Source organism: Populus trichocarpa, chromosome 1 (genome assembly GCF_000002775.5).
Source record: "Populus trichocarpa isolate Nisqually-1 chromosome 1, P.trichocarpa_v4.1, whole genome shotgun sequence".
In the NCBI taxonomy this organism is placed as follows: Eukaryota; Viridiplantae; Streptophyta; class Magnoliopsida; order Malpighiales; family Salicaceae; genus Populus; species Populus trichocarpa.
In genome coordinates, this window is record NC_037285.2 from 48990032 (window position 1) to 49016986 (window position 26955).

Below are 26955 nucleotides of genomic sequence, written 5' to 3' on the forward strand. Positions count from 1 at the left end.
GAAGCCGCCCCAAAAGGTGAAGATCTAATCCACATTTAACACGGCTAGTTCCAATCAATGGATCCATACTAGGATATTTCCTAAATGGGACCCAAATCCCATTTTGATTATTAGAATCATTGGTGGAAAAATCAAGATGGGATAGAAAAAAGCGGGAATTTTTTGGATTTTAGAAGGGAGTTGATAGATAGATGTCACTGTTTTGAAACACGGTTTAATTCGTGTTTTATAAAAATTAATTTATTTATTTGTTAAAAATTAATTTATTTATATATTTTAAATCATTTTGATACACTGATCTCAAAAATAATTTAAAAATAATAAAAAAATATTATTTTAATGTATTTTGGCATGAAAAATAATTTAAAAAGCAACCACAACCACACTTCCAAACAGACACTGTGAGATTGGATTTAGTTGGATCCGATTTGATTATGTAATTATATCTAATTTATTTTTTTATATTTTATAAATTATAAACTTAATTAATTTAATGTTTTTAGATTTAAATGAATTTGATATATTAGGTTGGAATAAATTTTTATATCACGATTAGACTTATATCATTGTTCTTCACATGTTCACATTAGAGGTAGACCTCTAACATGTAATGTAGGTATTATAATATCTCCAATATTAGATCTAATTTTTATATTTTATATTACCATTAAATTCTAGTAACTTTCCCTTTCCCTCCAACAAAAAAAACAAACCATTTTTTTTTACATTAAAAAAATCTAATAGAAAGCTTATTATCAAGAATTTTAAAGCTAAAACATTTGTAAACAAAATAAAAATAAATATTTAATCCACAAACTATCAATATAAAGATAAATATAGTATAAAGTATACGAGTTTGAGTCGGTTTGATCGGGTTTTAAAAATCTAAATCCGCCACTTGACTTGTAATAAAGATAAAAGGAGGCATTCACTTGTCAAGAGAGAGAAAAGAAAGGGGAAAAATCAAATAATCACCGGTGATAATTCGACCACCGTAAATTGTCACGTGCTACTCCACATGGGAGAGGACATGGTGGCGCACCTAGGAAAATAATGAAAATTCAATTTTACCCACCGAGTGGCGTCATGCGTGCCACTTAAATAGAGCAAACGCCACCCACTTGCTGACGCATGTTAACACGCACCACCCGCTTTTTTCATTAAAAAATTCAATGTGAAATATCAGAATGCACCTTATAACCTTGGCAATTACACAAAATACTCATGTGAAAATATAAAAATACCCTCAAATGCAAAGTTTTTTTTTTAAAATTTTTTCAAGGTTAAAGATATACTTTTACTGTATAACAATGTTTTGACCATAGGGCAAATAACTATTTTTGTTATTAAGAATCATGTGAAAAGTCAAGAAACCTTTTAGTTAACATTTTTAAATTTCATTGATTTTAAAGGTAAAAAAATATTTTTACCGTGTTGGAAAATTAAAAAAAATATAAATATTCTTATAAAATCTTTTAATGAGTAATGGTTCAAAACACCTCAATCCTCAGGTACTTCAATTTTTTCCATTAAAAATTAACATGGTAATTTCAGTATAACAATCAAGAATAAATGGTGTCTCGAGCTGCAATGAAACACGCAAGGATTTTGGAGTTTTTGTTAATAATACAACAATATGGTTTTTTAAACGCCCCTAGTTTTTGAAAAGTGGAAAAGTACATGGGAAATGCCGAGTAATGGGAGATGGGCACTCCCTCGAGGGAGAATGAGAGAAGGTGGGGAGAGACAAGGCATGCCCCAGTCACTTATGAAGGCAGCCAGCAGCAGTCTAGTGGGGTTTTTGTGATATTATAAAAAGAATACAAAAGACGCAGGCGTGAAACCGAAGTTAAAATGAGAAGCACATGGTATTCATTATGCTTGACTCACTCCCTTCTGCTCCTTTTGCTTGCTTTCTCTCTGTACTAAAACGTGCTCTTAGAAACTTGTTTCCAGCTGTGGAACATGCTCCTCTACCACTTGTTTGATTTTCAGGTTTCTAAAAAAGAGTTTGTAGAAGAGTTTTGCAGAGAAGATGACAATAAATTCTTGTATATATTTTCTGTATATTTTCCAATGCAAGAATCCTGCTTTTATACACATTACATGTAATTAATAACAGAATCCTAGATTTTAGGAATCAATTCATCTCAACCATTCATCAATTGAGGGCTACGATTCTTACACATGTAAGAAACGGTTTGTAACAGAAATTAACAGAAAAAACTGCTATAACTGTTTTTTTAACTGATGTAACTGCTTTTAACAGAAACTTCTTCCATTACTTCATTCTTCATTCTTCTCGTTATAACCTCAGGCTTTACTTCTGAAGCTTTAAAAACAAGTAACCAGCTTAACTTTCAACAGCTTCTCCTAAGCTGCTTACTGGTTTAAATCCAAGATTCAATCTTAGTTGCTTGAATCTGTCTTTAGGCAATGCTTTCGTGAAGATGTCTGCAAGTTGCTCTTCACTTCTGCAGAATTGCATATTTATCACTCCCTCTTGTAGGGCTTCTCTTATGAAATGATACTTCCTGTTTATGTGTCTGGTTCTTTGATGAAAAACAGGATTCTTGGCCATTGAAATTGCTGACATGTTATCACAGAACAAAGGTGTTGCTTCGGCTTGCATTTCACCAAAATCATCAAGAACAAATCTTAACCAAATTGCCTGAGCTGTTGCTTCAGATGCTGAGACATACTCAGCTTCTGCAGTTGATAATGCCACTGTGTTCTGTTTCACAGAAGCCCAAGAGAATGCTCCACTTCCAAAACTGAATGCATAACCAGAGGTGCTCCTGCTGTCATCTTCACTTCCTGCCCAATCTGCATCACAAAATCCAATAAGAGTTGCTGACTGATCTATAACGTATTCAATGCCATAGCTGAGAGTTCCTTGCACATATCTTAGAACCCGTTTTGCAACTCCCATATGAATTTTGGTAGGTCCATTCATGAACCGTGACAGCAAACTGGTAGCATACATCAGATCAGGTCTTGTTGCTGTCAAATATAGTAAACTTCCTACTATTTTTCTGTAAAGACCTTCATCAGCCAACTCACTCCCATCCACCTTCTTTAGTTTCTCACCAGTGGCCAAAGGAATAGAGACTGGTTTGCAGTCCTCAAGTCCAAACTTGCTAAGCAAGGATTTGGCATACTTGCTTTGATGAATGAATACTCCTTGATTGGTTTGCAGTGTTCCCATGCCAAGAAAATGGTGAAGAAGTCCAAGATCAGTCATCTCATATCTCTGCATCATTTCCTTTTTGAACTCACTCAGCATCCTCTCGCTATTACCAGTATATACAATGTCATCAACATAGATTGAGACAATGATCAAATTACCTTTACGATCAGACCTTGTATACAAAGTAGCTTCACTTGTGCTCCTTTTGAATTTGCACATGGAGAGATACGCATCAATCTCACTGTACCAGGCCCTTGGTGCCTGTTTTAATCCATATAAAGCCTTCCTGAGTTTGTAGATTTTGTGTCCTGCATTCTTTACTTCTAACCCCTCAGGCTGCTCTACATATACATCTTCTTTAAGCACACCATTTAGGAATGCTGACTTAACATCCAATTGGAACAACTTCCAACCCTTTTGTGCTGCAAGTGCAATAAGAGTTCAAATTGTATCTAACCTTGCTACTAGTGTAAAGGTTTCATTGTAGTCAATTCCAGATTTCTGTGCATATCCTTTTGCCACAAGTCGAGCCTTGTTTTTCTGTATTGTTCCATCAAGATGAAGTTTGGTTTTGTACACCCATTTCACTCCTATAACAGGTTTGTCAGTCGGTCTCTCCACCAATTCCCAAGTATTGTTCTTCTCTATCATTTCCAGTTCTTCCTTCATAGCCTCCTGCCAGGCTTTATCTCCAGCTGCTTCTTGATAACTCTCAGGTTCTATGATGCACATGTGGCACCTTGCATATATATCTTCCAAGGATTTTAACTTTACTGGAGTAGAGCTAGGTGTTGATTGTTGATTGTTATCACTGTCAGTATTCTCAACTAACTCTTCAACTGTAGAGTTTGGATAAGAACATTCAACATTATCGGGTTGGATTGCAGCAGAATGTTCTTCAGGATTTTCACCTTCAGCTTCATCTCCTTCAAGGTTGAGAGGCATTTGCATTTGATTCATCTGATTTCTTCCCCAATTCCATGACTTGTCCTCACTGAAGATCACACTTCTTGAGAGTATAATCTTCTCAGATTTCAGATCATACACTCTATATCCCTTTTCACAACTGCCATATCCAACAAAGACTTCTTTTCCAGCTTTGCTATCCCATTTCTGCCTTAGGGATGATGGGATATGTGTGTAGCATAAACACCCGAACACTTTCAGGTGCTTGACTCCTGGCTTTCTTCCTGTGAAGGCTTCAAATGGTGTTTTTTCCATAACTGATGTTGTATAACATCTGTTTTGAAGATAAACGGCTGTACTCACAGCTTCTGCCCAGAATCTCACTAGCATTTCTTTCTCTATCAACATGGACCTTGCCATCTCATAGATTGTCCTGTTTCTCCTCTCTGCAACTCCATTCTGTTGAGGAGAGTATGCAATTGTCAGCTGCCTCTCCATTCTTTATTTTACACAGAATTCTTGAAACTCATTTGAGGTATATTCACCACCTCTGTCACTCCTCAACTTCTTCAATTTATACCCACTTTGTAGTTCAACAAGAGCTTTAAATTTCTTGAACACATTAAGTGTATCAGATTTATTTCGGAGGAAGTATACCCAGCACATTCTTGAGTAGTCGTCAATGAATGTGATGAAGTATCTGTTCCCCCCCCCAACTGATTCGTTCTGCATTGGTCCACACAGGTCTGTGTGTATCAGCTCCAGTGGATAGCTTGCTCTCCACGTTTGTTTTTTGTTAAATTTCTCCCTGTGATGTTTTCCTGAAGCACAGCCTGCACACACATCTTCCACTTCTGTCAATACAGGAAGTCCACATACCATCTCCTTCTGCTGCATCTTTTTCATGCTAGCAAAGTTCAAGTGTCCCAGTCTTCTATGCCATATCCATGAATCTTCAATCACTGATGCTTTCCTTGCTGCAGGTGTCATGGACTCAAGTGAAAGGGGAAAGCATCGATTTCCTCCCATGGTTACTATTGCTACAATATTGTTGAGGCTTTCATCATCAAATATCACTGCTTTGTTACCTCCAAACAGGATGTAATAACCATGCTCCATCATCTGGCCTACACTCAATAGGCTTTCATCCAATCCTGGAACAAGCAGCACCTCTTGTATGTATCTCTTCCCATGCTGAGTCTTCACCACCAGTGTGCCTTTTCCAGTTGCTTGCATAAGATCTCCAGAGCCCATCTTTACTTTGCAGGTTACAGTTCTATCAATGTTGATTAGTTCAGATTCTTGAGATGTCATATGGTTGCTGCAGGCACTGTCCACGAACCATATATTTCTGTCTTGCAGACTTGCAGAATGACAAGCATAGAACATGGTTCCTGTGGTTACTCCTTCTTCCTTTGCATAGTTGGCTAATTGTTTGTGACTGTGACTATCACAGTCCTTTGCAATATGGCCAAATCGATTGCATCTTCCACATCTTGGTTTTTCTTTGTGCCTGCACAATCCATGATGATGCTTCTGGCAGACCTGACACTGTGGTTTTACACCTGCTTGACTGCTCCCCCCAACAGTGTTATTCCAGCTTGAATTGTTATAGCTATTCAGGTTTCTGTTTGGAGTCCAATTTGATCCCCTCCTGTCTTGTGATTGCTATTTTTGAGTAGATCTGCCTTGGAAACCCTTATGTGAGCTGTAGGCTTGATTGTTTCCAACCTTTAAACTGCTAAAGGCTTTTTCTGTTCCTGTTAACTTGTCCCTTTCATCATGCAGATCCTCCCTCTTATCATAAACTTTGACAGATGCAATGACCTCTTCTGCTCTTAGAACATCAAGGTCTCGTGTCTCTTCAATGATAGACACGATGGACTTATATCTTCTGCTTAAACTCATTAGCAATTTTTGCACAATTCTGGTTTCTGATACATCTTCTCTTAATGATTTCAGATTATTCACAGTTGCAAATAATTTTGCTAGATAACCATCTAAACTTTCACCTTCTGACATTCTCATGTATTCAAAATCTGCTCTAATTGCTTGAAGTTTCACAGCTCTAACCTTTTTATCTCCTCTGAATTCTCTTCTCAAAATGTCCCAAGCTCCTTTTGCAGTCTTCTCGTTTCTTATGCGTGGGAAAAGGTCATCTGTTAATGCTCCTTGTATGAGGCTTAATGCCTCTGCATTCTTAATTTTGTTTTCTCTGGAGGTAGTGGATGTTTGCAAAGTGGTTTGCTCAGCATCACTCTCTTCATTGCCTGATCCATCTGCAACCTCAAGTGATTGTTTAGATTGTATTTCATCTTCTATTACGTCCTATAGATCGAATGCTATGAGGATTGTCTCCATTTTTACAGCCCAAAAATCATAATTTGTGCCATTGAACTGTGGAGTTCTTAGATCTCCTCCAGCAGAGCTTGATCCTACCATTTTGAGTAAGCAACAGTTTAATCAATCTGTTTTCACAGTTTACGCCCCTCTTAGGAATCAGTTTTAGAGCTCTGATACCATGTTTGATTTTCAGGTTTCTAAAGAAGAGTTTGTAGAAGAGTTTTGCAGAGAAGATGAGAAGAAATTCTTGTATATATTTTCTATATATTTTCCAATGCAAGAATCCTGCTTTTATACACATTACATGTAATTAATAACAGAATCCTAGATTTTAGGAATCAATTCATCTTAACCATTCATCAATTGAGGGCTACGATTCTTACACATGTAAGAAACGGTTTGTAACAGAAATTAACAGAAAAAACTGCTATAACTGCTATAACTGCTTTAACTGTTTTTTTAACTGCTATAACTGCTTTTAACAGAAACTTCTTCCATTACTTCATTCTTCATTCTTCTCGTTATAACCTCAGGCTTTACCTCTGAAGCTTTAAAAACAAGTAACCGGCTTAACTTTCAACACCACTGTTGCTTCTTAAGAAATACAATTAAACTTGGAATGGTAATGTAACACTGATTCAAATCATATGTTGTTTGCGTTAATCCGAGTTGTTTTAGGTTAGAAAATAGAAATATCATTTGTTTCTTTAAACTAAACGATGGTGGTATATATATATATATATATATATATATATATATATATATATATATATACACACACACACATAAAACAAACCCGGTCTTGGATCGGTCTTGAATCAGGCTCTAGATCACGAGCAGGATTTTGTAATTGTGGATCAAAGAAATATAGAGAATCCTGAAACAAATTATTCAAAGCTAGTAATGTTTGAATAAAATCCAGGATTTAATCAGGTTATTTCGTCAACTAAATTAGTGAGATGAAACTCATGGCATGTGCTATAGATTCACTGTTTATTGATGATATTCTAGCACTTCTCTCAAATTTCTTTGAGAAAAGATTGAACCTCACAGAAGCGGGAGGAGCTGACCCGAGATTTTCATCTACCATCCTAAGGCTCTATCGCCTAGGCCAGGCCTAGTCCATTGATAAATGCTACCCAACTTATTCTTGTTCATCATGTTTTACCCGGGATTTGGCCCAAATCAGTCATTCTTGAAGAACATTACACAATAATCCAACAGAATCTGTGTATGGGGCCATTATAAACTACTAAGCCCAACCAAGCTTTCTAGCAATATCAGAAAAAGTTCTATCCATGTCCTCACACCATGGCATGAGTTTGCTCAATTGTGATTTGCAGATCCAATGATTTCTTCTCTGTGCTGCCTTACTATGCTCTCTCCAAGCAAGCTTGATCTCATGAATTGGTGGGGTTGCCTGGATTCTTCATTGTTTCTCGGTGAGTGATTAATATAGAAGCCTTCGTGATTGAGATTGAAGCATGAAAAGCTTGAGAAAGTGAGAAATAAGGAAGTATGGCCTCATTGGCTAGTGACCACATTTGTGACAAGTGAGAGATGTTAGAAATTAGAGTGTGGATTTATCTTTCCCAAAAAAAGAAAGGACGAGGCAATAAATTGTGTGGAAACTTTGTCAATTCACTTATATATATATATATTAGTTTACTTCATTGCTTAGAGTTTATGTTTGCCCACTCACAATAGTTTTTTTTCATTTGCCTTATAGATTACAGAGGAAACTATGGGAATTGTTATGTCTATCATTATTTTAAAACCTGAGGAGTTGACATGGAGTAGAGTTCAGATCACAAATAAATAAAAAGGGTCATCCAATCAATCAAAAATAAAAAAAATAAAAAAATAAAAAAATTATTTAAAAAAAATTTAAAAACAAACAAGCTAACATGTTAATGGTTGGGTTAATTGATTAAGGGAGTGTTTAAGATAATGATAATAATTATTTTTAAAATGTTTTTTACTTAAAAATATATTAAAATAATATATTTTTTTAAATTATTTTTAATATTAATATATTAATTTCAAAATTTGACAAAACTCCAGTTAAAATGCCCCTGAAAACATAACTAGTTTGTTTGAGGTACAGAAGACTACATTTAAAGATATAACTCGAAAGTACAAATGAGATTTATTATGTAAACAAAAAGAGGTACAAATGGGATTCAAATGCCAACATTCACTTTAAAAAGATTCTCTTTATAAGAAATCATTATTTTCAGTATCACATGTTACCTCCTCAACACAAAAAAAAAAAAAAAACATGATTTTCACCTACTAACACACAAAACATCAATCTCATAAACAATACTCTGATTGTAATATTCATGGGGAAGTTTGGTATTTTAATATTTATTAAACTTTTAATTTTAATTTTTTTTGATTAATGTAGGTGTCCGGACCAGCTTACGCGCACCTCGACTAATCCCACAGTCCCTGAAGTAAACGACCATGTAAGTCTCTAGTGGTCATCATATTATCAATCATAGGGCTCGAATATGAAACCACAGAGAAAACAAACTTCTTAGTCCTAAACTCTTACCACTAAACCACCTACTAAATGATTTTTAATTTTTAATTTTAATTTAATTATCATAATGAGCTATGATCATGAATCATTCATTTATAAATCTTCAAATTGAGAATTCTAAGTATTACAACAATCAATCAATCAAATTAACAAACCTTGTCTTAAAAAAACATTCTCCATTAAAATAAAGATTAAAAACAACATTATCCAAAATAGTTGATGCCATGATATGTCTAGACTTCTAAAGGGATAAACTTGGAAGACAAAACCCCCCAAACATCAAGAGATTCCTTCCATAAGACTTACATTACAACTCACAACAAAAAAAACAATGGATTTTTTTTCTTCAAAAGGTTCTCGAAAAAGCAACCAATAAAAACAACCCAAAGGCGAAGGACACAAAGAACCGTCCTTTATATCCTCCTTTCCCATTCCTTCCTCCTCAATCCCCTCTCCCCTTAAGATCCACCAAGAACACCAAAACCCCATTTCTGAAACCTGAAAAAGGTCCGAACTTTGGTGCCAAAATGAGAGAAATTCTTCACATTCAAGGAGGTCAATGTGGGAACCAAATTGGGGCCAAGTTTTGGGAGGTGATCTGTGATGAACATGGGATTGATCAAACAGGGAAATACAGTGGAGACTCGGATCTTCAATTGGAGAGAATCAATGTGTATTACAATGAAGCAAGTGGTGGAAGATATGTTCCACGTGCTGTTCTTATGGATCTTGAACCTGGTACTATGGATTCACTCAGATCTGGTCCTTATGGACAAATTTTTAGGCCTGATAACTTTGTTTTTGGCCAATCTGGTGCTGGTAATAACTGGGCTAAAGGGCATTATACTGAAGGAGCTGAATTGATTGACTCTGTTCTTGATGTTGTCAGGAAAGAAGCTGAGAATTGTGATTGCTTGCAAGGTAAATTGTTTTAAAGATTTCTTTGTTCGGTGTTTTTGTGATGTTTTGAATAACGGGTTTTCTTTCTTTTGATTGGATCTTCATGGGTTTTGATTGTTTTGTGAGAACGTTGACGGGTTTGATTGGATCTGACGTTCGATTCAGGTTTATAGAGGTTTTTCTTGGTTTGCGAAATTTGCTTTTGATATTTTATTAATGAAAATGGGGGGCTTTCTTTATCATCATGTTTAGTTTTCCTGGGAAATTTGCTGGATCTTTAATCATACTTAGATTGGATATTTAGGGGTAAATTTTTTATGCTCTATGCTGGTGCCTCCATGTCTTTTGTGCTTTCGTGGTTTTCAATGGCTTTCAAGTTGTAATGCTGGACCGAATCCTGTTTTCTGCTTCAGCTGACTGCTCCATATGCTATGCTAGTTCTGAATTTTTTCAGCTGGAAACTTGTGTTTTCGATTTTCACTTCTGAGAACAGATAACGAGAAAATTATCTTCCTGTACGTGAAGTAGCTCAAATGTTCTTTATATACTCAAGTGTGGTTTGACGCTTTCAGTTGCAAGTTTAGTTTCTGTCTTTTTCATGATTGTGGTTTTTGCTAGCAATTTTTCGCGTTCCTCTTAATGTATGGTCATTTAATTGCTGAGCTATTATTGTTATTAGGTTTCGAACTGTCCTCGCTTATTGATGCTACAGTTTTAGTTTTCCTGCCTGTTGCAAGCTTCATTTAATAAATTTGGTGGAACAGGATTTCAAGTTTGCCATTCTTTGGGTGGAGGCACTGGTTCTGGCATGGGAACTCTTCTTATCTCTAAAATCCGGGAGGAGTATCCTGACCGCATGATGTTGACATTTTCTGTTTTCCCTTCTCCTAAGGTATCTGACACTGTTGTTGAGCCATACAACGCCACCCTTTCCGTCCACCAGCTCGTGGAAAATGCCGATGAATGTATGGTTTTGGACAATGAAGCTTTGTATGACATCTGCTTCCGCACTCTCAAGCTCGCTACCCCCACTTGTAAGTTAATTGAAAATGCTCTCCTTGAACTGAAAAACATAATTTAAAGATGTTAAATCTGGTATTAATTAAAGGAACCATTTAGCTTTTCCTCCCTAAAAATTGAAAATGAATATTGAGAAGGGCAACAATAATAAAATGCTTACTTCTAAGTTGGCTTCTCCCTAGTTGTTCTCATTGGTGGTTGCCAAAAAATAACTGCCCGTGACCTAGTTCTAATATTTTGAAGCAACATGATCTGACTCTGGTACCATGTTTTTGTTTTTCCATGTACCAGTTGGTGATCTTAACCACCTCATTTCTGCTACCATGAGTGGTGTCACATGCTGCCTTCGCTTCCCTGGACAGCTGAACTCTGACCTCCGAAAGCTTGCAGTTAACCTTATCCCATTCCCTCGCCTTCATTTCTTCATGGTCGGATTTGCACCCCTGACATCAAGAGGATCACAGCAATACCGTTCTCTGACTGTGCCTGAACTAACCCAGCAAATGTGGGATGCCAAGAACATGATGTGTGCCGCCGACCCACGTCATGGCCGCTACCTAACTGCTTCAGCCATGTTCCGTGGTAAGATGAGCACGAAAGAGGTCGATGAACAAATGATAAATGTCCAGAACAAGAACTCTTCATACTTCGTTGAATGGATCCCCAACAACGTTAAGTCCAGTGTCTGTGACATCCCACCTAGAGGTCTTAAGATGGCATCCACTTTCATTGGCAATTCAACTTCAATCCAGGAGATGTTCAGGCGTGTCAGTGAGCAATTCACAGCTATGTTCAGGCGGAAAGCTTTCTTGCACTGGTACACTGGTGAGGGTATGGATGAGATGGAATTTACCGAGGCTGAGAGTAACATGAATGATCTGGTAGCTGAGTACCAGCAATACCAGGATGCAACTGCTGATGACGAGGAGTACGAGGAGGAGGAAGAAGAGGAAATTGGTGCTTAAAATTCTTGTCGGCATGTCTGAAGTTTGTATTTTATTTGCTCTATTTAAGTGAGTGATTATGTTTCTGTTGTTGGGGGGTCAAATTAGAGTGACCTGTTGATGTGAATGAGTTGTGGGTCCTTGTATTGTATTGGAGAATGGTTTTTGGTGACTGCTTTGGTTTTTAATCTTGATTGATGAATGATTGTATGTAGTAGATGGATGTTGGGTAATACTAATCGAGCTTAGTCCAATTTTTTCTAATGTAAAAAAGAAGCAGCCTGGGTGACAATTCAAGCAAATCCAAGTTAACTTCACCAACACATGATTGAGATATTAAATTGAAATAATCCGTAAAAAAAACAAAAAGAAATTCCAAAGTTTAAGGTCTAATATCTGAAAAAAATAAAGCATGAAAAAATAAAATTCCAAAAATATAACGTTGAACAGCTACAAAGCCAGTCGAATACAAGCGTTTTAATCATGGTCGAAGTTTGCGAATTACAGATTCGTCCACCTGGAAAGCCTTGGCCAGAATATCATCAGGAATGGATGGATTGGTTGCAAACAAATCACCAACTCGAATGAAACCTGGGCTCTGACTGGTAAAAGCAGCAATAGTAGCAGTAGGTCCATTGCCTACATTAAACGTAAAGTGAACTAGTCCAATGGGAAAGACAAACACATCACCCTTTTGAAGCACCTTCCAAACGAGCCTGTTTTCCGGATTTGAGGTTACAAATCCAGCAATTAAGCTGCCTTCTAAGACGGTTGTAATTTCAGTTGCCCGAGGGTGTGTGTGGAGGGTTGATGTTCCTTCCGGCGCATAGTCTCCGCGACCCAATGCGAGCCCAAGAGTATTCAGTCCAGGTATTTGGGCAATAGTGACTGTGAATCCAATGGGATTTGATGTGTTGCCAGGCACACGGAGTTCACTGGAGAAGAAATGGCTTGCATTTACCAGCTTCGGATCCATACAAGGTAGGCCATTAACTCTTACTGCAGTAGTCATAAAACATGGAATTGGTCAAGTGAAAACAACAAGTACCTCTACTACTTACTTTGTTAGAAAAATTAACAATCTGATTAGATCACAACCTGAGCTAGTAGGATCGGCAACGCAAAAATCTTGCAATGGACTAGGATCGGAGGCAGTGGCCGAGGCACAAATGATGGCTAGAAAACTCGCAATAACCAACAAAATGTGGCTAGCCATATCAATTGCTTGAGGTAATAGCAAGATATTGATGAACTGCAGTACTGATGAAGTGCATGTATACATGCAGGAACTCTTATATGTAGTGATGGATGAACAGTCCAAGAACTGGCCTTCGAAGGAATTTGTGCCGTCCAATGCCTGCATCTGTTGTAAAAAGAGTGTAGCATGGTTAATATGAAGATGCCAGTACGTGACTCTCACAGTCCGAGTCACATCATCCCTGCTGGCTAGGCCAGTAAACTATTTATGCAAAGTAAAGATGCTTAAAGAAACTGGAGAGAGAGTTTGAAGAGTCTTTGATTTTGTTTTTTTGCTCTTTGTTTGTATGCATACAAGGTGTCACGGGGTAATTTTTCATTCCGCGAATAAACCCGTGTGGCAGCCTAGTCCCTCACTAGACTCAACCTTCCCTCGCCAATGCCACTCGTGTTTGCCTAGCAACTAAGTGTTTCACTCACCCAAAAGGTTTCCCATACTTTCTCTCGTTACGTAGATAAGCGGAATACACAAGTAGATTGCACAACACAAAGCACACCGAGAATACAAGAAGAACTCTAAACCTTTATTTATCTCGTCAACAAAGGATTACACAATGTGTGCTATGCACAGAATTCGCATGCTACACAGCCAAGCTTACACACGTTATTTCCTCTCTATGCATTCTATCTACAACTAAGAGCATCAACAACTATTTATAGCCAAGTATGTGAGCTGCAAGGCACACCCATGATCCTATTTTTCAGGACATAGTGGGACACTTTCTCCCCCATGATCTTCATGATCTTAGTGGCCTATTTTCCAGCAAGTAGTGGACAATTACTGCCCATGATCCCTTGATCCAGTAGCTTGTAGAGCAATCCTCTGATCAGCCCTCACGTTTTGCTCCATGATCCCATGATCTAGGAAGACCATGACTGCCACTAACCCATGTTCTGCATGCCCACCTGGCAGCCCCATCTGCCAGCTCTTGCTGCGTCAGCTGTTGAGTCACTTGTATGCATTGGACAGTCCTTCGTCCAAGTTTCAAATCGTGCCAAGTCAAACCCATGACTCGTACAAGCCGTTACGCGTTGCCGAATTCGCATCTGCGTGCAGGCTGCCAATGTCTTCGCTGCCGAATTCCTCGACAACCCCTGTTCTCATCAGCCTATCCCCCTGACAAGTTTTCCTGCATGGCCTGGACATTCCAGCGTCCAGTCCATGTTTGTCAACAATCTGCGCTGCCGATTTTCCTTTGACAAACCTACAGCCGCACAAATTTACGCTGTCGATTTATCCCATTATTGGCATGGCTGCCAGCACCCTTAGGCACTATTTTGGACAGCCTGCCGAAGTGTGCACCTCATGCACATTCGACACTATTACACAAGGTGTCTTTAAATAGACTTTTAGTTTAACAAAGATAGAACAGAATTGCAACAAATATCCTATTTGTTTGCCTGTACAGTACATGATATACATTTAAAATTAAAAACTTGTTATCTTTATCTCCTCTATTTCAAAAGTCTGCTGAATTTGAAAAGGTCTCATTGACTTATTCTTCTACATGCCCCCTTAGTCAAAAAGGTAAGGAATGGACATTGAGACTATCACGCATGAGAGGAAACCGAGTAGAAGACATTGGCTTCGTAAGTGCATTTGCATACCGATCCTTACTAGAAATAAATTGAACATGAGGTTGACCATGTAGAACTTGATCATGAACATAGTGGAAGTCAATTTCAATATGTTTTGTGCGAGCATGAAATAAAAGATTGTTGGTCAAGTAAGTAGCTCCTATTGTCACACTAGAGAATTGGAGAATGTACAAGCTGAATATGAAGGTCAGTTAGCAAGGATTTTATCCACTGCATTTCTGCAGCAGCATTTTCAAGAGCCTTATATTCAGCTCAATACTACTTCGAGCAACAGTCTACTGTTGGTTGCAGCCCCATGAAACAAAATTTTTGCCTAGATAGACACAATATGCACCAACTGATTGTCTGTCTTCATGATCAGATGCCCAATCTGCATCATTGAATGTGTGAAGTTTAAGAGCAGTAGTGGGTTGAATCAATAGCACATGAGAAATTATGTTTTTCAATAGCACAAGATGCGTTTTACAGCTGTCCAATGTGGTTCAAGTGGGAGATGCATATATTTGCTAACCTTATGAACTACAAATGCAACATCAAGCCAAGTGAAGGAAAGGTATTGCAGTCCTTTAATTACGTTGAGATACATATAAGGGTCATGGAAAGGTATTCCATCAGACTTTGTTAATGATTGTGAGGTGGACATGAGAGTTAGGCACGACTTTGCTTTGTCTATATTGCTGAGGATAAGGAGATCCAGAATGTAATGTCGTTGTGATAAATACAAGCCATTAATGCTTTTTATTGCTTCAATGCCCAAGAATAAGCTCAATTCACCAATGTCTTTCAATGCAAATTTGGTTTGTAGCAAGCTAATTACACGGTTAATGGCATGAATGTCAGCATTAGCTAGAATTATGTCGTCGACATAAATGAGAAAGTAAATAAGTGTTGAGCCTTAGTGATAAACATATAGGGAATGATATGCTTGACTGCTTACAAAGACAATAACTTATAACTGATCAATCAACTGAGAGAACCATGCTCGTGGTGCCTGATGAAGACCGTAGAGAGACTATCAAATTGGCGTTCTACAACATTTTAAAAACATATAAAAGTTTGATATGCATTAGATTTGAGTTTCAAGGGAAAGAGCCATAAATATTTAGTAACGTGTACTAGTGGTAGATAAAACATGAGCCGCCCCCCCAAACATTTGAGTATATTAATTCCAATAGTTTCAAAATAGAAACATGAACATGTTTAAAGGTCATAACATGGCTCTTAGCCAATTGACATTCAGAATAGACAGAAGAATTTTTATTTTGGTGAGCTAGTGAAATAACTTTATCGATGACTGGAAGATAAGCATGACCTAGGTGACGGTGCCAAATATTGGCAGACACATGAATACTCGATAAACTTGAGGTTGAAGATGAGCAAGAGACGCTGAGAAGTTGTAAAGACCATTACTGAGTGGACCTCGATGCAGGATGTTTCCCAAGTAATCCTTCACAAGGAAGAAAAAATCATGAAATTGGAAGAAAACATTATTGTCTAGAAATAAATGATGAACACAAAGAAGAATTTTTTGAATTTCGGGGACAAATAGAATTTGATTAAGCACAAAGGACTTTGAAGGAGAAGACAAAGTGGAAGTTCCACTTTCTATGATTTTCAGACCTGTACTATTAGCCACCTAAATATGATCTTGACTATCGTCGTCTTCATTTGGCAGATGAATATTGTTCACATTGTTAGTTAGATGATGGGTAGCTCCAGTATCAGGATGCCACTCATTATCAGTAGGGTGGTAGTGTGTAGCAACCATAACTTGAGGTTGATTCTTAGGAGAGTGTGTGGATCCTGATAAGAAAGATTAAAACGGTGATAGCACTGTCGAGTAGAATGGCCTGGTTTGAAACATAACTGACATGTAATCGAGTTTGATGGACCATGATTATGGGAATTAAAACAAGGACGATGCCCTCTGCCATAATAGAATTCATGACTACGATTAGAGTGGTGAAACTTAGCAGTCATGTGAGAAGAGGACGAGTGTGGTTGCAAAGGATGCTTGGTAGCCACGTTTACTAAAGCAGTAGCTTGAAGGGGTTGATTATTGTAATTAATTCTGGACTCACATATGAGAAGAAGTGAGTAAAGTTCCTCTAGAGTGACAAGATCAGAATGAGAGGTAATTATGGAAGCCAAGGAATCATACTCCTGCCCAAGTCCCATGAGCACATAAGTGATTATATCATCAGCTATGAGTGGTTGTCCAACAAGAGCAAGTTTATCAGCCATTTATTTGATGGAGAGAAAATACGCATTAACATATAGAGCACCTTTACAAACATTTTCCAGTTGAGTGCGAATTCAAATAGTCTTTGCACGTGAAATTGAGGAAAAGGTTCGCTCTAATGCAAGCCAGACCTCGTGAGATGTTGTATAAGACATGATTTGAGTGAAAACATCTTCAGTGAGTGAGGCATTGATGGTGGCGAGGATTAGAGAATCTTGATGAAGCCATTGAATATAGTGAGGATTGAGAATTTTGATACGAGCACCTGTGCTGGGATGAAGAGCATTAATTTCTTGAGGTGGGATTGGGATTGTGCTGTCAATGTAACCAAAGACACCATGACCTCTGAAATAGGGTAGGGTCTGAGCTTTTCAAACAAGATAGTTAAAGAAGTTGAGTTTGATGCTAATAGTGAATGAGAGATTGGAGATGGACGGGATAATGAAGAGAGGATTAATAGAATTATTTGAGGTGGAAGATGAGGAAGTCATTGTGGATCAATAGTAAATAGACGTTGGTCTTTTTAGAAGCTCTTATACCATAAAGAAGCTTAAAGAAACTGGAGAGAGAGTTTAAAGAGTCTTTGATTTTGTTTTTCTACTTTTTGTTTGTATACATATAAGATGTCTTTAAATAAACTTTTAGTTTAATAGAGGTAGAATAAAATTGCAACAAACATCTTATTTGTTTACCTATACTGGATATACATTTGAAATTGAAAACTTGTTATCTTTATTGAATTTGAAAAGGTGTCATTGACCTGTTCTTCTACACAAAGGAATAGACAGAGTGATTAAACTATTTCATCACCGAAAGTGTTCGAAAAATTACGATATGAGTTTTTACTCATTCTTGACTTATTTTCATCTCAAATCACCTCAATTTTTTTTTATGAATATTAATAAATTTATTTTTAATTCAAAATACCATTTAATCACTCTAAAAATATAAAAAATAAATAATTAAAAAAAATCATTTGAACCTCGATCTACATTTTCTAGCATGGTCAAAAGATAATATTACCTTCATTGAACTTTTCTTTCAAAGACAAATTCATTTACTCAAGAATTAGTCTTCTTATGACCGAAATCATTCTCCCCTCAATATTCTTTGATGATTTTCTTTCTACTCTCTTAACATTTAGAGATTAAAACGTGAAAAAACTAAGTATGAGACCAAAATATAAAATACTAAAACAAAAGGAGCAAACAATAGATAAACTTGAGGGATCAAATTGAAAGTTCTTACTTTTTATGTAAGATTTGATCATGTTCTTTTAATTTTTTTTATCCTATAATCTAAAATTTTATTTGGTAACATTGATCTAATGTTGAAATATTCTCTTACACTTCACAAATGTAAAATCATGGGAAATATAAAAAAAATTAAAACATAAAACAATTATAATGTATAACTTGAAAAGATAAAAATTTATATAATAATCAAATTAAAAAAAAAACACTGTTTTGTTATTATAATTTAAAAATAATATATTCTTAAGCCCAATGTTTATATTATATATAGCCCATGAACTTTTTCTTATATTGAAATTAATTAGCCCCTAAACACATTCCGATTTTAAAAAAAAAAACTTTACGCTTGCCCCATCTCTCTCTCTCTCTCTCTCTCTCTATATATATATATATATATATATATATATATATATATATATATATATATGTTAAACAATCAGACCATATCAGACCATATCAAACCATACTTGGATTCCAGACAACAATCTAAGTGTAAGATAAGGACTCCAAGCAATTAAAAGGCAGAATTCACAGAAGCAGAAAAAAATATTCAGCTTCGTAGGTTGATGAAGTCTACAAATAGTTTTTCCTAGATTATATTAACATTACCCAACAGAGACTGAGCATAAGAGGCAACACATGAGAAGACATCAGAATTTGGACTGATATGTATAATGCATTTGATTGGATTCACTTACAAGCATCTTCATACAACCAAGACTCTTGGATTGAACATGCTAGACTCTTTCAACAACAGATACAGGAATTGGACGGCAGCAAATTCCTTCGAAGTCTGGACTGTTGATCCATCACTATATATAAGAGTTCTTGCACCTGTATATATACTTCAGTAGTACTGCAGTTTATCAATCACTTGCTAGCACCTCAAACAGTTGATATGGCTAGCCACATTTTGTTGGTTATTGCAAGTTTTCTAGCCATTATTTGTGCCTTGCCCACAGCCTCCGATCTTAGTCCATTGCAAGATTCTTGCGTTGCCGATCCTACTAGCTCAGGTTGCATGTTTTATGATGATTGCAGTAAGAATTAACGGCCTACCTTGTATGGATCGGAGCTGGTAAATGCCACCCATTTCTTCTTCAGTGGACTCCATGTACCTGCCAACACATCAAATCCCATTGGATTCTTGGGCTCGCATTGGTTCACGGGTACTTTGCACCAGGAGGTATAGGCACACCCCCTCGGGCAACTGAAATTTCTACCGTCTTGGAAGGCAGCTTGCTTGCTGGCTTTGTAACCTCAAACCCGGAAAACAGGCTCGTTTGGAAGGTGCATGCTTCAAAAGGGTGATGTGTTTGGGGACTTGTTCACTTTTTGTTTCTGTAATTGTTTCTTTTAGCAGCCAGAGTCCAGGTCTCATCCCGGTTTCTGATTTATTTGCAACCAATCCATCCAATATTCCTGATGATATTCTGGCCAAGGCTTTTCCAGCAGGTTGACGAATCTGTAATCCGCAAACTTCGACCATGATTACATCTGTATCAATATAAGTGATATATCAAAATGTTAAAACTAATTCTAAGATTTTTTTTTTAGAGTTTAGAATCCAATCAAATGTTATGTAAAAATAAAACTAGAATGTATTATAATGCACTCTAAATATAGTTGTTAAGGAAAAGTCACTAAAATAGTAAATAAAAGTTTGAATATATACTCGTTATTGAAAAATCACCAATAAGTTTACTGTTAATTAATGAACAAAATACTATAAAGTTTTGTTATATTTTATCAATTTTTAGTTTATATTTAATATTTCAAAAAATAATTTTTAATTTGTACGTATATCTAATTATTAGTTTTGTTTCTTGTTGGGCTACGCTTATTGGGGCTTGCCACCTTGTATTCAGGGTGTTTATAGAACTCCATAACCCATATTATATAACTATTTATTTTTATTTTAGAAGTTCTAACTCCGAAGTTCTGATAAGAGGCTTCCTACTAAATTTCTTCAACATAATAAAAAGAGTTTATTTCTTTGCAGAAGAAAAGAATGGAGATAACTAAAATTTAATAGCAGTGAAAAATATGAAAATTAGATTTAATATTGTGTGTGTCATGTCTAGTTCCAAAAAAATTAGCAATATAAACCCAATTTGTGGATATCTATAATATCTATAAAATTCTTTTAACCCAACTTAATATATTTAACTTGCTCGAATAAAAAAAATAAATTGAAAATACAATTTGTAAAATATCACAAATTAAATTGATTATAATTATAAATCCAAACTTGATTCCACTATATGTCTATATCCATAAACATGTCTAATTTCTTTGGTGAATAAAAAGTGGTCATAATAAAACAAGTATAATATGGAAAGTTAGTAATGCTAACTAATTGACCCGAGTCTATGATCAACAACGTAAGAGTGATGTCATAAGGACACAACACCTATACTAAGTCTTATAACGAACATATTAAAAAAACAAGTTATTTAAAAATACATAGCATTTCATAATCTTTAAAAATATTATATTATTCAAAACTAATAAAATCAAATGATAGTTCAAAACTTCTTATCAATAATTAAAACAAAAACAATAATTCATAATACTTATTACATTGTCAAAATCCAAACTTAATCAAAACATAGTTGATTAGTACTTAAAAGTGTATTTTTATCAAGGTTTTATATCATCATTTTGCACTTGAAGTATCAATAACTCCTTAACTAGAGCATGTTTTATAATAACATGTCTAATAATATAAGATACCTTTAATTTATGGTAAATGTTCATCTTAAATGCAGGCCTATCACATAAATCAAATGATTGATTGATGAGTTCAACTACTGAAATTGAGAAGACAAAGAGAGGGTTAAGCTTAGAAAAGAGATGCTGGTTCAGTCCAAACTAGAACACTGTTCAGTCATTGGGTCATATTTGGAGCTGTAGATCTTGGATTTCAATTTGGTTTATATGGCTAGAAAACTAAGACATAGGCCTAAAAAATTCATGGGAGTCCAAGACTCAATTCGGCTGTTTGGAAGTCCAAATCTGAGCAACAACGGAGAAGTCAGAATCTATCATGTAGCCTAGACACTGTTCAGTGTTCAGCCCATATCTCGAGTTCTAGAAGTCCAAATGCACTGATTCTTTTTTTGTTGGAAAGCTGAGATAATCTCCTAGAACTTTCATAGGGACAATCTGTTCAAATTCTGACATTAGAAATGACATTTTGTTCAGACAAGAAGATAAGAATTGTCACCAAGTCAAGATGTGGCTACCCACTCAACAATTAGTCATCAAATCAATAGTTCCAAATTTTGGCCTATAAAAGGAGGCATTTGCCATGCATTTAGGCATCTTAGTTTTCAGATCAAGATCATGTTCTTGCTCTCTCTTTATATTTTTGTAATGCTTAAGTTTTGTTTATATTAATTTCTTATTATGCTTTTCATTTCTTTTCCTTTACTCAGTTAACTTATATCTTATTTATGTTCTTATCTTGTTTATTTATGTTTCTCTCTTTCATTATGTTTAGTTAAGTTTATTATGTCAAGGTGAAAAGGTTACACTAATGGTGTAAGAATAAGTATAGTATAAACTCAACATGGACTTTAATGTTTGATACTAACATGTTTTGTATTTGTTATCTTGTTCACTTTTAATAATTTGCTTGTTAAATGTTTAATCTAGATTTATGTTGTATAACCCTTGGTACAACAAATACTTGGCACTTTCATAGCCCAACCGTATGGTATAACCGACACTTGTGCTATGAAAAGAACTTGATTTGTTGTTAACATAAGTTATAATCATGAATACCTAACAACATTTACAAGTATTAGCATTAATCGAATAAGATAACTAATGTAATCATGTTAACAATTTATAATCCGATTGGAACCTCCTTTGTGTGTGGTTTCCAGTTGAGTAATAAAAAAGAGTTTATACTATACTTGTTTGAAATACAATTAGTGGATCCTCTAACCTTGATAATTATTATATCCTTGTTTAATCCTTATATCAATATCACATCTCAAAGCTCTCTTCAACTCCTTTTCTGTTATTATCTATTTCTTTATTTGTAGTTTATACAGTTAACCTCCCTGTGGTTCGACCCCGGTCTTGCCGGATTATTTATTACTTCGACACTCTTACACTTGGAAGAAGACATCAACTCTTTGGTCGTGTCAATAGTAATAATGGAGTGTCTAAGACATCAAATCAAAACTAAAAGGAAAGTCTCACAAAACAAGCAAGACATATCGACCAAAACTGAAGAAGCAGGAACACTCAACAAAATCCACCTACTAACAGAAATTAAGAACCTGAAATAATATTAAAAATGAGGGGTGAGTTTAACTAACTTAGTGAGAGAATAACAATTAATATATATTTTAGATATTAATAGTTTGCAAGTTGATTTATCTTGATATACATATACATATTAAACATATTGTTATAAAATAGGGGAATATATGTCAGAGATCAGATTACACCTAAAAGTGATCACTGTGGAAGGATCAATTGTCATAGGCTGGTGCCTTTCTCAACAACTAGGTATACAAAGTAATATGTGCATATAGACTAATTACTTTCTGTTAGCATGGAGTTACTGACAAGTCTTATATCAAGACATAATAGATATTTGTATAATTATCAAAGCAATGTATATTATATCGAATAGAATTTAGTTCAACAGAATGCGAATGTAAATTCAAGAATAGATGAGTACTCGGAAAATAAAGCAACATATATAAATATTCATGAAATTAACTAGTCGTACTCATCATATAATCAACATATATATTTATTTATATTACATGTATATTAAAGATTATCTCACTCACCCGACAAAAATATAAAAGTAAAAGGAATATCAGATAAAAGACTTGAAAATCCTATTGAAGATCGTTAGAAGTACCTACAATGAATATACAAAATATATTAAAAAACAACTTAAAACAACACAAATAAAAGACTCCAATGCATAAAAGAAAATCAGGTTTAGTCTCCTAAGTTTAGGGACTAAAATAACAATTTTTAGAAATTAGGGACCAAAACATAATTTTACCAGAATTGAATGATCAAACTGTAAATTTCAGAAATACATAAACATACTGAAATTTCACCTATAATCCATCCTCAATTCTGTCCAGAATCTCAAATTACGTTCCAGCCACCAATATGTATTTTTAAGAATTAGAAGTGAGAGAAAAAAAAAAAATTCTCTTGCAACTTTTCCTTATATACCTAGGTTAACTTAAGTTAGGTTCGGGCTGATTTGGGCTTGAGTTTGGATCAAAAGTTTTAGTCTTACACTGATAAAGACAACAAAAAATTTGAAATGATACAAAGTTGATGGATTAGTTTTGGTCCATTAGTTGCATATCTATCACAACTAGGCTATGTAAATAGCCTTATAAGAATATTTATAAACCAATAAAACAAAGCTAAGACCAAGAAGAGGCTTGAGTTGTGCAAATTAATTGATTTAATAAAAAGCTTTGTAATTTTTTATTCCATGGTTGGATCGTAATTAAATTTTATTATAAGGTTTTAAAGGTCCAGTTTTATAGGAAGTTAGGCTTGTCATAACAAGCCGAGTTTTGAAATACCTTCAAATTAGGCTTAGAATGTATTGTTCAAGGTATTTTTTTGTTATTTTTGGATTACAGATTTCTTATTTTATTTAGGATTTTTTTTTTTTTTAGATTTTCTAGTTTGTTTATGTTAGTTTTTTTTTGTTTAATTAAGGATTTGTAGTCCGTTCATAAAAGTAAACTGCTTGAGGATAAAATATTGAATAGTAAAAAATCAAATTAGTATCTTTCTTGTATTATTTTATATTTAGAGTTTCCCACAACATGCGTCCGTCAACTGATTTATGTGTTTGTTTAAACAATAATTGCTCTTATGAGCAGATCATGATGATATGGGTAACTGGATAAGCTTGAATTGCATGCCGATCGAGTACTTTAAGTTAAATAATACAACTGTTCACCTGCAATATTTTGACTTCTTGATTCTGCCCAGGAAGACAGAGGTCACCAAGGTAGGTGTTGAAAGATCATTATGGTTATTAAATACTTTTGAAAATGACATAAAATTTAGCAATTCAAATGACTAGCAATTTTATAAGCTTCTTGACGAATTGAATAAGTGTGTTTTTCTGAACTAGATAATAGTAGAGTAGTGCCTATGAGTGGAAGAAAGCATTGTCATGAACCTGTTAAGAGCCACTTGAACAGATCCATTCGCATGTAGTGTGATGATAGCATATGTTTTACTATTATATAGAACAAACTGCTCCATTTGAACTCAATATAGAAAGCTTTTATCTTCAACTTCAAGTTTCTTGGGTGCAAGCTGGTTCATTCGTCTTTGATTTATTATAAACAAGGGAGCTGCTTGCAGGCTTCTATTACTTCAAAGAAGATAGAAATAAAGATGCCTCCTCGAAACGCTTCAATGCTTCCGTTTCTAGTTTTTCTTCTCTCTTCGTCCTCGTTGGCAACATCATCTCACACCCACGAGGATTTTCTTCGATGCCTTTCCCTCTATTTTGAGGATCCTGTAGCCATTTCGAAGGTTGTTTACACCTCAAACAACTCTTCGTATTCCTCTGTCTTGCACTTCTCAATACGAAACCTCAGGTTTAATTCTTCTACACTAAAACCTCTGGTCATAGTCACACCAACGGATCTGTCGCATATTCAGGCTACCATTCACTGTTCCCGACACCACAATTTACAAATTAGGATGAGGAGTGGTGGCCATGATTTTGAGGGTCTATCTTACAGGTCTGTTCTCCCATTTGTTGTCGTTGATTTAATCAATCTTCGAACCATCACTGTTGATGCAACGAATAGAACTGCATGGGTTCAGGCTGGTGCAACGCTAGGCGAACTTTATTATAGAATTGTTGAGAAAAGTAGAACTCTCGCTTTCCCAGCAGGTTCTTGCCCTACTGTAGGTGTTGGGGGACACTTCAGTGGAGGAGGATATGGGCTGTTGCTCCGCAAATATGGACTTGCTGCTGATAATATAGTTGATGCTCAATTAATAGATGCTAAAGGCAGGATCCTTGACAGGGAATCAATGGGAGACGACTTATTCTGGGCCATTCGAGGGGGTGGAGGAAATAGCTTTGGAGTGGTTGTTGCTTGGAAAATAAACTTGGTTGAAGTTCCATCTACAGTGACCGTCTTCACTGTCGTAAGAAACTTGGAACAAAACGCAACCAAGCTAATCCATCAGTGGCAATACGTTGCAAATAAGCTTCCTGAAGATCTCTTCCTTGCAGCGGTTATAAGAAGAGTTAATTCTAGCCAAGGAGGAAATACAGCAGTACAAGCTATATTTGTTTCCCTATTTCTTGGCAAGGTTGACCAGCTTCTTCCGTGGATGCACGGGAGCTTTCCTGACCTCGGTATAGTAAGAGATGACTGCATCGAAATGAGTTGGATTGAGTCCATCCTCTACGTTTATGGATTCCCAAGGAATGCATCCTTGGATGTGTTGCTCGACAGGAGTTCTCAATCCTTAATAAATTTCAAAGTAAAGTCTGATTATGTGAAGGAGCCTATGGCTGAAATTGTATTGAAAGAGATATGGGAAAGGTTTTCTGACGAAAACATGGAGGTGTCTGCAATGAGTTTCATTCCTTATGGAGGAAAAATGAATAAGATTTCAGAGTCTAGCATTCCATTTCCACATAGAGCTGGTAATCTATACAAAATTATCCATACGGTGGCTTGGAGTGAAGAAACCGCATCAGAAAGGCATCTAGCATGGATCAGAAGGCTTTACGGTTACATGACTTCTTATGTTTCGCAAAAACCTCGAGAAGCATATATCAATTATAGGGATCTTGACATCGGAATGAATAACCCTGTAGGCAGCACAAGTTATGGACAAGCAAGCATCTGGGGTAGGAAATATTTCAAGAACAACTTCGACAAGTTGGTACGAGTGAAGACTGAAGTTGATCCTGCAAATTTCTTTAGAAATGAGCAAAGCATACCACCTCTCTCACCATGGTGATCAAAGGAAGAGTAATGAGCTAATAACATTTTTCTTGTGTTTTCAATATCCATAATGTTTGCTTCAAGTTCAATATACAATTTGATCATGCAGAAAATAGGGTCAGTAGAGCCATATTGTAAATAAAAGTTCATTTTCAAATCGTCTATGTTGTTAGATATCATGCTAATTCAATATCATATGCTGTCCTTTGTAATCTAATAATTTTGATTTTCTCCCCTCGGCTCGATCAATTCCAAATTTTTATTAAATATTTCAACAGAAGAATTCACTAAGAATAAAATAAAAAACAGAAAGCTTCAACTACTGAAACTATTGACATATATCAAAGTGGAAGGTGAGATAAATTACACACTGAGCCATTATCAAAGCAGTCCAAGTTCAAAGATATATTAATGAAACATGAAACTTCATGACTAAGTCACCTTTGGGATCGTGTTATTTAAAAAAATATATTATTTTAATGTATTATTAAATAAAAAAACAATTTAAAAATCAATCTTTATAACAAAGCAAACATTATCTAAATTAAATCTAAATTAAACATAGCCATCCAGGTTTTGAATATGTTGAATGTGATTATCATCAAAGGTTTCTTATCCAAACCATGTATTCATTCATTAGAATATAGTTTATAATTCCTGGATAGAAAAAAAAAAAAAAGAGAACAAAAACCATGCAAAAAAATTTAATAATTAAATCACAATAAATTCAAGATAAAAATTGTTAAAAAAACCATT

At 35.5% G+C, this 26955-nt stretch overlaps 3 protein-coding genes across 3 annotated transcripts; 2 read left to right on the forward strand and 1 right to left on the reverse strand.

Moving 5' to 3' along the window:
- Positions 1-9284: 9284 nt before the first annotated feature.
- On the forward strand, positions 9285-12065 carry LOC7471684 (tubulin beta chain). The gene is made up of 3 exons (XM_002299006.3): positions 9285-9908; positions 10652-10921; positions 11199-12065. Exons 1-3 carry the CDS (start codon positions 9515-9517, stop codon positions 11870-11872), a joined length of 1338 nt encoding a protein of 445 aa, XP_002299042.1. The 5' UTR covers positions 9285-9514; the 3' UTR covers positions 11873-12065.
- Positions 12066-12248: 183 nt separating this feature from the next.
- On the reverse strand, positions 12249-13345 carry LOC7480416 (putative germin-like protein 2-1). Its single transcript, XM_002300526.3, has 2 exons — positions 12950-13345; positions 12249-12850 (listed from the first exon to the last, which is right to left on the reverse strand). Exons 1-2 carry the CDS (start codon positions 13212-13214, stop codon positions 12333-12335), a joined length of 783 nt encoding a protein of 260 aa, XP_002300562.2. The 5' UTR covers positions 13215-13345; the 3' UTR covers positions 12249-12332.
- An 11078-nt stretch (positions 13346-24423) lies between these two features.
- On the forward strand, positions 24424-26433 carry LOC7480417 (tetrahydroberberine oxidase). The gene has a single exon (XM_002299008.3). The coding sequence runs from the start codon at positions 24620-24622 to the stop codon at positions 26213-26215; it is 1596 nt and encodes a 531-aa protein (XP_002299044.1). The 5' UTR covers positions 24424-24619; the 3' UTR covers positions 26216-26433.
- The last annotated feature ends 522 nt before the right edge of the window (positions 26434-26955 follow it).